Source organism: Rattus norvegicus, chromosome 13 (genome assembly GCF_021556685.1).
Source record: "Rattus norvegicus strain SHRSP/BbbUtx chromosome 13, alternate assembly SHRSP_T2T, whole genome shotgun sequence".
Taxonomy (NCBI): domain Eukaryota; kingdom Metazoa; phylum Chordata; class Mammalia; order Rodentia; family Muridae; genus Rattus; species Rattus norvegicus.
The window spans coordinates 37154384-37168332 of NC_141546.1; the positions used below are offsets into that span (position 1 = coordinate 37154384).

Here is a 13949-nt window from a genome sequence, read left to right on the forward strand (position 1 = left end):
ATCATATCAAAACAGCATAGTTTTAAGAGAAAGGAAGAAAGAAACCACACTTGTATTTCCATGTTATCGCCTCATTTCATATGTTCAGGAATAAATTATTCTGGTAAGCATCCTTTCCCCCTGAAAAGCAGGTCCTTTGTCCACAGCTGGCATGTGTGTAGTTAAATTTGAAAAGCAATGCTAGGATTCCAGAGTAGAAATAGAAAAGGAGGAGGAAGCAGAGGTATATGCAGCTGTGGTCATTGGGGACCTAGGAAGTCTTCCCAGAAACACAAATCATATATGCAGGAGAGACAATAGCTACCTGGTGCTCTCTTCCAGTAACCACGGTTTCAAAGGGACAGTTGAACTACCTGTAGATACATCGTTTATTAGAAGTCATCATTTATTTCAGAGAATTCTCAAACTAGAATGTAGAGGTCAGTCATCACACATAAAAGGTTAGACCACACTTCGTGAGGCTGATTGCTACAGGAGGCAAGCGTTGTCAGGTCATATGTGGAGGGGCAGAGAGTACCTCATGCATAATTCTGAAGTAGAAGTTGTATGTGTGTCCTCAGGACCCAAGAGACATGGCAAAAACTCATTTATAGGTAACTTTATTTAAAATATTAATTGTGTGTGTGCCTGTGTATCTTATAGGCACACATATTCCTGCTTTGCTGTAGGTGCTCCATGCACATGAATGTTCTTACAAAGGCCAGAAGAGAGTCGCTATAAACTCGAAGTGGCATTTAAATGCTGTTGTAGGTCCCAGTTGTGGATACCTGGACCCTTCACATGAGAAGTAAGCACTTTTGAACCCTGAAGCATGTCTCTAGTCTTGTAACACCCATTTCAAAGCCATCATCTGGTGAGAAATTTCTCTACTCATTCTCTATCTGTTAGAGACCAATGCCTAAGTCTCACTTGAAGGGCAACGGTTTGAATCATTCTCCATATGGTAATCAACCAGTGTTTATTCTTATACCTCTATAACATGACGTTTATTGGGAGTGTCTGTGCTGAGCTGGAAGCTGAGGTTCATGTTTTGAACTGCATCCTCATCCTTTCACACTTTACAGAGCAACACAACCTCCTTTTGTGATTTGAATGCAAAACGTTCTCTATAGACTCATGTATGTTAACACTTGGTCTCAAATGGCAGTGCTTTTTGTGGGGGGCGGGATGGTTATGGTACCTTTAGTATGTGGTACCTTGCTTGAGGAAGTACAGCACTGGGGCAGATTTGAGGGTTTATAGCCTGGTCCCATTTCTTGTTCTATATCTGCTTCTAAACAACCAGCCAACCCCTCAATTCTCCTGCAGCCATACATTCCCTGACAGCTGTAACAGTAAGCTAAAATAAACCTTTCTTCTGTAAGTTGCTTTTGATCACAGTGATTTATCCTAGCAACGCAAGAGGCACTAATAAGCTACTCCTCGGTCCCTAGTGAGTGAGTCCATAAATGCTCTGAATGTAAGTGGGCAAAACAAAATTGCTTTCAAAGGAGTTTCGAAGGGTATGTGTTCTTTTCTGAGTTAATACTCCTGACGACTCTCACAATGGAAATGTAGCGATTTGAAATTTTACTTAAATATGAAGGAGAAATTTTGGAGGAAGCGTGCCATTGAAGTCTCAGGAAACCGTCAGAATTTGTGAATATGCAGAAAATTATTGGGGTGCAACTGTGGCAAACATGTAAAATCCTGTCCTGTTCTATAATCCAGCAACGTAAAGTAGGAGAAAATACCAATGAGCATTTCCTTTGTGTGTCATAGCCCAGTCACGAAGAACTCCCGAAATCATAGAGAGGACAACTGTCTATCTTCCTCTTAAACATTGTGTACTCATGTGAGATCCATTAGTGCTGTGAGGTGAACGTGGTCCCAGACAAGCAACTTTCACATTACAAACTGTATTAAATTAATCAAAAAATAGATAAACATTGATAATAACCATAAACAAGAGAAACGATGGACAGGAAAAGGTAAACACTTTTTAAATGTTACTCAAATAGACATTCAATAAAACCACATCTTTCAGACAACATAATTATTCGCATCATAAAAATCTCTAGTGGTTGAATTTTAAAATATTGATTAAAAAGCTTCAGTTGGACTTCAAATCAGCCTAAAAAGAAACGTCCATCTTAATAAAATAGGCAAAACTTTCCTTGGAAACATTACAACCTATTTTGTTAAAAAATGTGTTCACTATCCTTGAAAAAGACCTAAAATGGGTCTTTCTGGAGAGGGCATCTTTCCTTTATTAAACTGAATCTAGTGGGGCAGAGAAGACACAATTCCAAAGCACTAAAGAGAAAAGAGGGAGAACCAAGTCAGTCCCAGGAGCACACCTCAGAATCCTGGGTTGTGCATTTGATGAAGCCCAGGGTAGCTGGACAAATTCCTTACGTTTAAACCTTTCTTCCTGGTTTTCAGAGAATAGAGGAACCCAGCTCTACCAAAGAACAGATTTTATGCTGTGTCTAGACATTATGCCACTGGGATTTTCTGAGTATCAGACTTTGGTTTCAGACTTTGCATCATATTCTGTAATATTCGTTATATGGACTGAAAACACACTGGACTTCAGCCACCAAGGCTGCCTGCTCTCTCGTGACTGAAACTCCGTAGAGTTAAGTTTAGTTTTCCTGCTCAGGTGCTACCTGCTCCAAATTGACTCACTGTAGGATTTGGTGCCCCATATACTGTCCATTTAAAAGCAATACCAGGTACATACTGCTGTTTGGGGGAGGGGGAGCAATAAGTAAAAATGACTTCATTTTTAATTTTTACAACAAGGGCTTAGTTAAATAGCAAGAGATGCATTGAGCAGGCATGGACTTCTACTTAGACTCTGAAGAAAAATGAAATAATTCTTATTTTTGCTTTTATAATGAATTGAGAATTGACTTTACTGCACTGAGAGTTTGAAGTAAAAGGTCTGAGTGTTTAAAAAAGCCTTCTCCACCAAGAGAGCAAAGTGCCACTCAGTGGCATTGCATTTGTTTAACAAAATTCCTTTATCAGAAACTATAATTTAATATTTAATATCTAATTTACATGTGACAAGATATCATATTCAAAAAAGTAAACTGCAACTAGAAAACTATTAACCACTAGAAACAATACCAAACACAACCCAAACATTTATAGGAAAGCAATTGCTAGAATATGAACTGGAAACAAAAGGGTCTCATCATATTTGGCTCATTAAAGAAGCATCCATTGTAGCCTGTAAAAGAGTATCCACTGTCATTCATTAAAGTTTACCCTTTGTAGCATGAGTAACATATAAAGATAGACTCACTGCATATGCACACGTGCGTGTATATATATATATTTATATTATACTGTGAGACAAACACTCGTGTGTGTTGATTTAAAAGTATTCTACCTACTGACAACTGCCTGAACTTTGGAAGGTGCTGAAATCCATATTTCTACATAGCCTTTACTCGTTTAATAATACCTTTTTAAAAACAGAACTTTATGTAAAATACTCTGTTTTTTGTTTATTAACTGAATATTTTCTTAAGCATAATAATAGACAATGAGAGAATTGCACTTATTATAAAGTTACATTAACATGTTAGATTGCAGCTCAGCCATCAAAGATCAGGGACTATGGTACTGATGGTACGTTATGCACTTTATGCAAAGGTGATCATGACCATTGAAATCAAAGTGAGGGTAACTAGTCACAGAACAAAAGGGGATAACGGAAGGAAACATGCACTATTCCTACTTTAATGTGAAACTAATTTTTTCCCCAGGAAAGCAACCTTTGCAATTTCCCATTGCAATGAAACACCTTCTGCACCCTTGGCAGCACAGTAGTGAGGACGTCTGTCTTCAAGTTCAAGTTCACTGTCTGAGTGTGCTGTTCCATGTTCACCTCCTCAAGCTGCCTTTAGAATTCTGGAGCGTCTACAACAAGGCAGTCTCTTGGTTCTGTATCATTGAGCCTCAATACTCCCTTCAGCTCTGTATAAGTGTAGTCCACTATTCATCTTCTTCTGGTTCCTGTGGCAGCACGGATACTTCTTCCTTTAGGCAATCACTGAAGAATCTGAGAATTGTGCTGTAAAAATGATGCTTGCTCTTGTCTGAAATGTGATATCCTTCATCTGGATAGACCTATGACATTGAAGAAAAATGAGAAACTAAGTCACTGTTGGGTTGTGCTAGGGTCTACTCTGGCTATTCTACCTGTAGCTATCTCTTTCATTCTCTGTCGTCACAGACAGTATAGTGAAATGCCAGGGATCCTCCTGCGACTGCCTGCAACTCTTCAGTACTCTCTTTCACAGATGACGTTTGTAAGCTCTCTAAGCAATCAGGAGTTAAATCTGGCATGACGGACATTTGTTAGCTGAAAGTCTGAATCTTTCCCATTTTCCTCGCAACATGGAAATCAGAAACCATCTGATTTCAAAAAAGTACTGTGGGATACTCATTAGCCATAGAGCATGTGGCTTCAACACTTTATCTGAAAACTGTAAGAAGGGTCTTTACTTAGTCTGGAGAATCTGTACCCCCATGAGATCCCTGTGTGTGCTTTGAATAAGAATGTTCTAATGGGCTCATATATATGAATGCTTAAGCATCAAGTAGTAGCATTATTTGAAACAATTAGAAGGATTAGAAGATGAAGCCTTGGTGTGTGTGTGGTTTTGTTGAAGGAAATATGTCACTGGAGGTGGGATTTGAGGTTTCAAAAACCCACGCCAGGTCCAGTCAGTCTCTCTCTTCCTGGTGCCATTTTCCATCAATAGAAGAGTTGACAACTTAACACCGTGGCCTATATTTGAGATTTCCCCATCTTGTTATAAGCTGCCTTACTGGTGTTTGTACTAATATAATTTAAAATTCCTTCATTTGTAGCTTTTTTGTCCTCTTACTACAAACCTCCATGAAATTGCTTCTAAATTGGAGAGCACAGAAGTAGGATAACCTAAATGTATCCAGGCCATAGTCACTCACATCTTGGCTCCAGAACACACCATCACTTATTCTCTCTGAGTTAAGAGCTGTGATTTTGCATAAGTAGTGTGGAAATTTCTGCTGAATGACTCAGATGCTACCAGATGACATTCTTTAACTTTACATAAGGGGAGATAGATGTGTTTATATTCCAAAGATTACCCCGTGTTCACAGATACATTAGCTCACACCCAGAGGAGAAAATAGCTATCAAGAGGGTGAAGGCAGCCCAAGAAGTTTGTTGCTGGATTACCACCCACTTCAAATAGTCACATAATTCTGCAGTTATTGAAGTTCTATTTAGTGAATCAACCTTACAGAAGGTTTAGAAGAAGATGCTGTTTCTTTCAGGAACTCTTGTTCGCCAAGGCACACATACCCAAAAATTATTATTTAAATTAGGGGTTATTGGTCAAAATGGTAGACTCTTCCATGCTCGTGCTGACCACTATGAACTAAACATTATAGTCTGCTTGACTAAACATCAGATTTCTGTGGAATAGATTGTCCAGACACCTCTTTGCTTAGAATAATTTCTTGAGAAAATTTTCAATTATCTGTCACTTTTTCATCTTTATAAAATATCTGCAAATCTTTGGATCATTTTTACAACCAAGGGGAGATACCTCCATAAATGGGTTCAAGAAGTTGAAAGGCAAAGTGCAAAGGAATCAGTATTTCCTGTCCCTGAAGGTAGTTAGAATTTTTTCTCTTGCCTTGAGGGCATGTCAGAAAGCAGAAAGATTCTAGCAATAGAAGTCTTGGAGACATAAAAAGTGAACTCTTATAGAGTTTTCCCTGTAAAGAGAGCCTCTGGGCATTGTGGCTTCACACAGGGCCTTCTGGGAACTGGTTTTCCTGAAACATTTCCCCTCATGACTATTAATCAACCAACAAGGTGCAGTTGTGGTTCAAACAGGCCTTGTAACAACTCACACTACCTGGATTTGTGGGTTTGGCCCTGTGATTTTGGTTTTTTCCTCTAAAGAGCAATGGAATCTTGTGGACTTCTATCCAGGTTTCAAAGTACACCCTGAAAGATCACTTTGTCTGTGGGTAGTTTAATTCCTTATAACCCACCCTGAGTTTAATGCCTAAAGCTGAGAAAAGTAAGACAATTGAGAACTCAGAGGTTAACTTAGAGATAAAAGAAATTCAGAATGCTTAGTGAAGAAAGAGGCAGTTAACAAAGCCCTCATGAGAAAGTAGAAATATGGACTCTATAGAACAAGGACATAGGGATATGTCATTATATATTCTGAATGATTACCATGACATTATAATATTTGATATTATTTACCCTGCTGCTGTTCTCATACTTCCACATATGCATGCATATGTCAGTGTACACAGATAGATATTCACACACAAACACACACATTCCCATAAACATACACATGCTCATGTAGGCAAACACATAGGTGCATGCCAAAACACATATTTTTAAACAAGTTGCTTTGCTTTTCCATGAACTCTTATAATATTATGTATCATTTCCACAGACCCAAAGCCAGGGGTGAAACTATGACCTCCAGAATCCTGAGCCAAAATCACTCTCTCATGGATTCAGTTGCTTATCCCAAGTATATGATAGGGCAATATGTAGTTGATGATTAAAATATATTTTTCTGGAATGGTGGCTTACCTGCAGAGTGTAATTCACCCCAGCTTTTATCAGATGCTTGATCAATTCTGCTGAATGCTGGAAATGAACTTTTGCTGCAAAATATTAAAATATGATATTTGAAAGAAGTGAATCTGTTACTACCAGAAATGCTCAATACCCTTTTCAAAGAGCAGAATTGCTCTATGTACATTGTACACTTGGAAGAATGACCTGTCAGTGATTTTTAAGTAGAGAGATGTTAAGTAGCATAGTAAAGTTTTATTTTTCATTATAAAATAGAGTACAAGCATAAAAACCATTACCAAGGTGAATTTAATCATCTAATGGCATTCTGTTCATGTGTATACATTTGTGTGGGTGTCTGTGTCTGTAGCTAAGAATACGTGGATTCGTGAGTGGGTATGGAGGTTGAAGGCTTATTTTAGATGTTATTCCTCAGGTCCTTTCTACTTTTATTTGAGGCATGGTCTCTCAGTGTCATAGGATTTTCTGAAATAAACTAAACTAGCTGGACAGCAAACTTCATTTTTCCACTTGTCTCTGCCTAGCAAGTTGCCCACATTGGGACAGCATCCACCACCTCTGCACTTTTAACTTTTACTTGGGTTCTTGGAGTTGAAACCTTGGTCCTCACATTGGTGAGTCACATCACCAGCTCTGTATGAGGTCATTTAGATAATATTTTGTGTAAGATAACTTATTCTTGTAATTAATTATGTATTTTGTACTTAAAAAGTATTGGAGGTAATTTATATCTTGCTTGCAATCAATGCAATAAAATATCTACACATACATACTTGAAGATTTCTGGAATCTAGACTCATCTAGACACTGACACACTACAGTCATTAGAAATCCACAATAGTGAGATTGCTCAGCAGAAAAAGACGTTTCATCTGAAGCCTTATGTTCTGAAATACATCACTGAAACACATCTATGGGGGACTTCCAAAAGTTGTCCTCTGACCCTAAACTCATGCTTTCATAAGCGTGTACACACACACACACACACACACACACACACACACACACTGAAATATACAAAAAGTGTAATTACAATTTTATATTATAACTTAATTCTCCTGTTGAGAGAATAGAGTGCATTACTCATTATTCAGTGTTCAATGTTTGATGCAAAGAAAACTGCTTTCTCTCTTTTCCCTCCATTGCCCTTCTGTCAAAATGTAAGGCTCCAGAGCTTTGGAATACATATCTCAGGAGTTCTGTATTTAGTAACAGTTTTGTCTGAGGTAGTTATGAAACCTTGTGCCTGCCACTCAAATATTTCTGTGCTATAGTTTGCTTGTGTTCTCCGTAAGCCATTCCTTTTACTCCATAAATATCTTCAGATTTCCAGAAATAACTTTAAGATAACATTTTATATCCAAACCAGGGTAGTCTTATCAGTGGTCTGAGCCTCATCCTATGGTGCAGAAAATTCTTCCTATCTAGCAGAGGATAAACAGTCCAAATAGTCATTTATTTTAAATATAGGCAAGACTTTTCTGAACAATTTATTAGAAATTAATAATTCACAATTAATAAGAAAAATCTCCAATTCTAAATAAGTTTAAATTGCTTGGTATACATATGTCACTATGAATGCATATTTATATGGGCACTTACTGATGCAGAATAATCTCTTATGTAACTTATGTAGGTTTTGTAGGAAAGATATATGGAAAAGATTCCACCAAGGGTGCATTTGGGTATGGCTAAAAAGATTGCCAGGCAAATGTGCTGTTCTGATGGGAAGGGAAGTAAGTGAAATGAATGAGAGAGAGATAGAGACAGAGACAAGAGACAGAGAGACACAGAGGCAGACTGACACACAGAAAGAGCGTGGCAGAGTTGATAGATGATAGATAGATAAATAGATAGATAGATAGGTAGATAGATAGATAGATACATACATACATACATACATACATAGATACATAGATACATAAATACATAGATAAATAGATGATAGAGAACACAAATGTATAATATATGTAGGAACATGAGCATATATAGAGATTAGAGGAAAACCTTGGGTATCAGTTCTTGCCTTTCACCTTGTTTGAAGTAGAATCTCTTGTATGCTGCTGGACACAAGCAGCTGTCTGGTTACTGAGCTTACAGGACTTTTTCTGTCTCCACCTACATTCTCGGGAACACTGAGATTACAGGTGTACATCACTGTATCTGGCTTTACTTGGATTCTGGAAATCCAAGCTTTTGTCCTCACTGAACCATCTCTTCAGTCCTCCCAAATATCTTTTAGTTGATTATTTTCTGCTTGGTTTTCAAAGCAATGACTGTTGCTTGCTATTTGTTTCCTTCAAAGGACTAAACGGGATAATAAAGTTTACTGAACTAACGACTCAGTTTGTAATATTTTCTAGCCAATAATAACAGCATAAAAATACCATTGATCAACCATATGTCAAGTTTCCTGCAGGCTTTGTGTTGGGTACGGATATATGTGCACCTATACACAAGCGTTGCTGGTGCCTCTCCAAAACTCTATAGAATCTGCTATGTGAAATTCCTGACTTGAAATTGAATCAAACAGGAAACAACATGATTCACAATAATGCAAGCAACTTAGTAAAGGGATCATAAACAGTACTAAAAAAATTGAGTGGTGTCTGGAGACAAAAACATTTAACTTTAAATATAATTGTTTCACTTGGCTTAGGGTTCATAGTGCAAGGGATAAGACCTGTATAGCCACAAAATAATCCCCATGGAAAGTTCAGCTTTTCCACCAGTTATTTGTCTAATATACTAAGAAAATGGTAACTCCTTAGGACAGTACTTCTGTGCAGAAAAAATAAAACATTACTATGTGATCTTAGTGCATGTTCTGAGATACACTTAACAATTAGTGATTTTCTTTGACTACTGTTAACATATGTGGATAATCTTAATATTTTGACATCCTTTAGAAGCATGGCGCTCTTTGCTGCCATGCATCAACAATGCTGCTTTTACCTAAATTATTTCATGAACACATTTTCAAATTTACAATAAATTGTAGATTTTCAGAAGAGTTGCCAAAAGAACAAAGAGTTCCTGTGTAGGTAGCCTCAGGTTTGCTTTCTCTCTCTTTCTTTCTTTCTTCCTTCCTTCCTTCCTTCCTTCCTTCCTTCCTTCCTTCCTTTCTTTCTTTCTTTCTTTCTTTCTTTCTTTCTTTCTTTCTTTCTGTCTGTCTGTCTGTCTTTTTCTTTCTTTCTTTCTTTCTTTCTTCCTTCCTTCCTTTCTTCCTTCCTTCCTTCCTTCCTTTCTTTCTCTCTTTCTTTCTTTCCATTTTACATATTACATTGTTATGAGAGGATTATTACACAATAAAACAAAAGAGTTTGGGAACTAGCCATGAGCTGCTTTATGTGGAGTCCACCATTGTTTTATGTCAGGTGGGAAGACAGGTTAACAAGTGGCATTTAGAGAGCAAAGCTCCTGAGCTGAATTTTAACTAAAAGATTCACCCATATAAACTTATATGCAAACATGGAGACACATACCTGCCCACTCATACATACTCAAACCACACAGACCACTTGCATACCTCCTACCCTGTCCTGAACTCCCTCCAGCTCATGGGCTTTTTTCCCTGCAGCGACTCCTCTTCTTATAACCATGCTACTTTTGCTATGTTCTCTCTGTGTGTCTCTTTGTCTCTTTGTCTCTATGTCTCTCTCTGTGTCTCCGTCTCTGTCTCTCCTCTCTCTCTCTCTCTCTCTCTCTTTCTCTCTCTCTCCCCCCGGCATGAATTAATCATATCTTTACATTATAATGTATTTATTCTCTAGTCAACTGTTTCCAATATGATCTTTGGTTGCAATGGCTGTTGTATGTAAGATTGCAAGATAACAGATAAAGTCTCCCTATCACAATGGAGAGTGATATAGGAAGCACTAAATTATTTTCTTCCTACTTCTTGCCAGAAATCTCATCCTCCATGTCACTTCCTGTATTCTTGTCAACAGCTTTATAGGATATCCTGGAAAAAAGTCCTACCTCTAAGATGCGTCCCTTTGTAAAGGGATAGAGCCCCCAGAAAGGAGCAGCAAATACAATACTTACTATCAGCAGTTCCGTGAATTATTAATAAATTTTCTTCTTTTAAACCATGAATGTTATGCAGTACACTGGATGCCTGCAAGAAAAACACAAGTATCTCTATATGTAGAGGGATTTGAATAGAAGGAATTCAACCTACTTCTTATAACAAAAAATGCCTTTTGCCTTTATTGTTGTACTTTTTATTAGTCTACCTGGTAAGTGCTTTCTTCCTTTGATGGCATACCAAGGTACCTCTCAGAGAAAGCTGAGGCTGTGACAAAGGAAAAAAATCTGAATGAGTGAAACATACCCTGTTTCATTATTTATTTATGCATTTCAAATGTAATTGTAATGCTCCAGTAAAATCAATTACATAAAGGAGGTGATAACTCACAACAGACTTTAATAACATATGATAAATGAGCTCAATTGAGTTTCTCTGCATTGGGATTTTCTTGTCCAACAATCAACACCTTATATTACATCTGTCTGTAGGACATACTCACCATACAACTTCATGTCTGAGATGGGTGCAACCACGGTTCCACATTTGAAAAACTTCTCATCTGATTTTAGGATCATTGATGCAATGTATCCCCCATATCCCTAAGGGAGTGGGGAAAACGTAATGATGATTCTTGGAAATACTCATACCTTTTGATCAGTATTTAATAATGCATATGTTTTAGTGTCTCAAAATGTAAAATGGAATGAAAAAATCACTGTGTACATATAAAGATTTAACAGCTGTTTAAAAATTTATACAACATGTTATTTTAACAACTAAGTAAAATATGAAATTAATTATGTATCAGAAAAAGTCATTATTTTATACCACATGTCTGGGAATTGCTGTAAATAAATCAAAGCGAATGAAATGAAGTTCTCTTTGTATATTATTTTAAGGTAACTTCATGTGTATGCAAGTAGAATACTTAATAATTATAATGCTTGTGTGCAACTAGGAAAGAAAAGGAAACTTCCTTAAAGGGAATTGGGACCTGGCACTCCAAAGTTTGTCTCTAGGAATCCAGAATCTACTGCATGGGCTGAATAAGTCTTTTTGGTGTAACGATGATGTGAGATGAAAATTTTGAGAAATTACGGATTAAGGCCACACTGATCGCATATATGGTAAAGTATTTTGTGCAAGCACGAGGTCCCAACTTTGATCTACCAGAACCTAATATAAAGCTGAGAATGGTGGTACACATTTAAGTCCTGGTATTGGGAGGTGGAGGTGGGTGGAGACCTGGGACTGGATGTCTTAGCTTACTTGGGGAGTTCTACTATAGTGAGAGACTTTGTCTCCAAAATCAAGGTAGTTGGTGTCCAAGGAATGACAGCTGCAACTGCCTTCTGGTATCTGCATGCAGTTACACACTTGCAAAAATACACACCTCCCCCAACACAAACATATACATTTAACACATACACAAAGGAGAGAAAAAAACCAAAATCTGCCAGAATAAAACAGACAGAATTTGTGCGGTTGTAAGACATTTATGTCTATAGGTAAATCTGTGGATAAGCAAAACACCCATCTGCCCCAAAAAGGAAAGATGCTGAAATTTTTAATCCCTCACCAGTGGATAAGGCATCAAGTAAATAGAAGAAGAGAACATGGAGAAAGGAGCAGGAAAGAAGGAAGACAGAAGAACACAAATAAAGATGAGAGAAAGATGAGAGGGAGAGTCTGAGGAAGAGGAAGAGAAGAGGAAGAAGAAAAGGGATAGGAGATGGAGTGGTAAGAAGCAAGCTCAGAATTACTTTAAAATTTTAATTAGTTTATTGGGGTGCAGGGCTGGGGAGTGTGCAGGAAGAGAGGAATATCAGCAGAATTCCTAGAATACGAACAAAATCTTGATCAATATGCACAATATGAGACCATGAACTTAAAATGTACTGAAGTTTGACTACTGCCAAAGGAACACATTTTAGCTGTTCTTTCCCCAAAAGCAGAGAAAACAAATAAGGAAGAAGTGTATAATGAGGTCAGTTCTCAGGGCTCCACTGCAGCAATCACTTTGTCACATAGAAATGGGACATTATGTAGTGGTATCTATATACCTTAAGTACACATGGCATTATCATTCAGGAAAGCAAGCAAGCAAGCAAACAACCAACACTTAGCAAACATTCTAGAATAAATCATATAATTCACCAGTTAAGTAGATTGGGAGGTTGGGTTTTTGTTTGTCTTGTTTTGTTTTCTGTTTTTTAATTATTTTCCCACAAGTATCTCTCTAGCCAAAACTGGACTCTGCCTCCTGCCTCTGATTTTTTGAGAAGCGTGATTCAGGTATGCTAAGATTTTTCCTTTTGAACAAACTATAAGGGGGGAATGTCTGTGATACAGTTGGACATTGATTTCTTTTTATATTTCAAATTTGATGTGTTCATTTGCAAACATATATGCATGTTTCTTTACTGGATCCCGTGGAAGTCAGACGACAACTTTCCGAGGTCAGATGTTGGTTTCTACCATGCAGGTCCCAGGGATTAAACTCAGGATGTCAAGCTTTTGGGCGAGCATTTTTTTTGCCCGCTGAGCCATCTTTCCAGCTGCTGTTCAACATTTTAAATTATAAATTTTTATGGTGTACTAGTGCAATAGAGATGCCTCGCAGGAATTTCTTCCCACTAGAATTCCCTAGACTCTCGGAACAAGACAAGAAAGAAACAAACCACAAAAGAAAACAAGCCATTAGAGGCAAATCTGAGGACATCCTGGGGGTCGGGAAGAAGACCCACCTACAGTTGTGTACCTAAGGTCAGGTATACACATCCTTTGCTTCCTGTTTCATGAGGAACCTGTGTGTCATCATTTTTTTTAATATGAAAATTTGGGCTATAATGAAGCTAAATAATCTTTAAGCCTAAATGATAGTGAAAGCTGTGGAATTTAAAAATCATATCCAGAATGCTGGTTTAATTTGATTTATTTCAGAGAAGTAACTTCGGTTTTTAAAGGAGAAATCAACACTGGTAGAAATTAGAATAATTTGTTTTAATTGCTCACCAACATCTCAATCATTTCATGTTTATTCACTGAGGCAAAAGTTGAACCTGAAAGAGCTTTTGGAAAACAGAGACTGGAAGTAAAAGTAAGCTGGGCTTAATGTTCAAAACACATTGCAGAAAGTAAGCTTCAGGCTCCACATGTTGACCCACAGATAATACATGATAGTGTACACTTGATTTAACAGCTCAAGATACTCTGCTCCTTTTGGGACAGGGTGTGGTTTCCCATTATCAATGTTCTTCCATTCACTCAGACTTTATTTTTGCCATTTCCACT

The 13949-nt window shown here is 37.5% G+C and overlaps 1 protein-coding gene across 3 annotated transcripts in view; it reads right to left on the reverse strand.

Moving 5' to 3' along the window:
* Positions 1–366: 366 nt before the first annotated feature.
* Positions 367–13949, reverse strand: part of Dpp10 (dipeptidyl peptidase like 10) — a 1656730-nt gene continuing 1643147 nt past the window's right edge. For 2 of the 3 annotated variants that reach the window (NM_001415116.1, NM_001415117.1), the window contains 5 exon segments: positions 367–4125; positions 6617–6690; positions 10670–10742; positions 10861–10919; positions 11155–11254. In NM_001415116.1, coding sequence (NP_001402045.1) covers positions 3991–4125; positions 6617–6690; positions 10670–10742; positions 10861–10919; positions 11155–11254 — 441 coding nt within the window. In that variant the 3' untranslated portion in view covers positions 367–3990. 3 annotated transcript variants of the gene reach the window in all.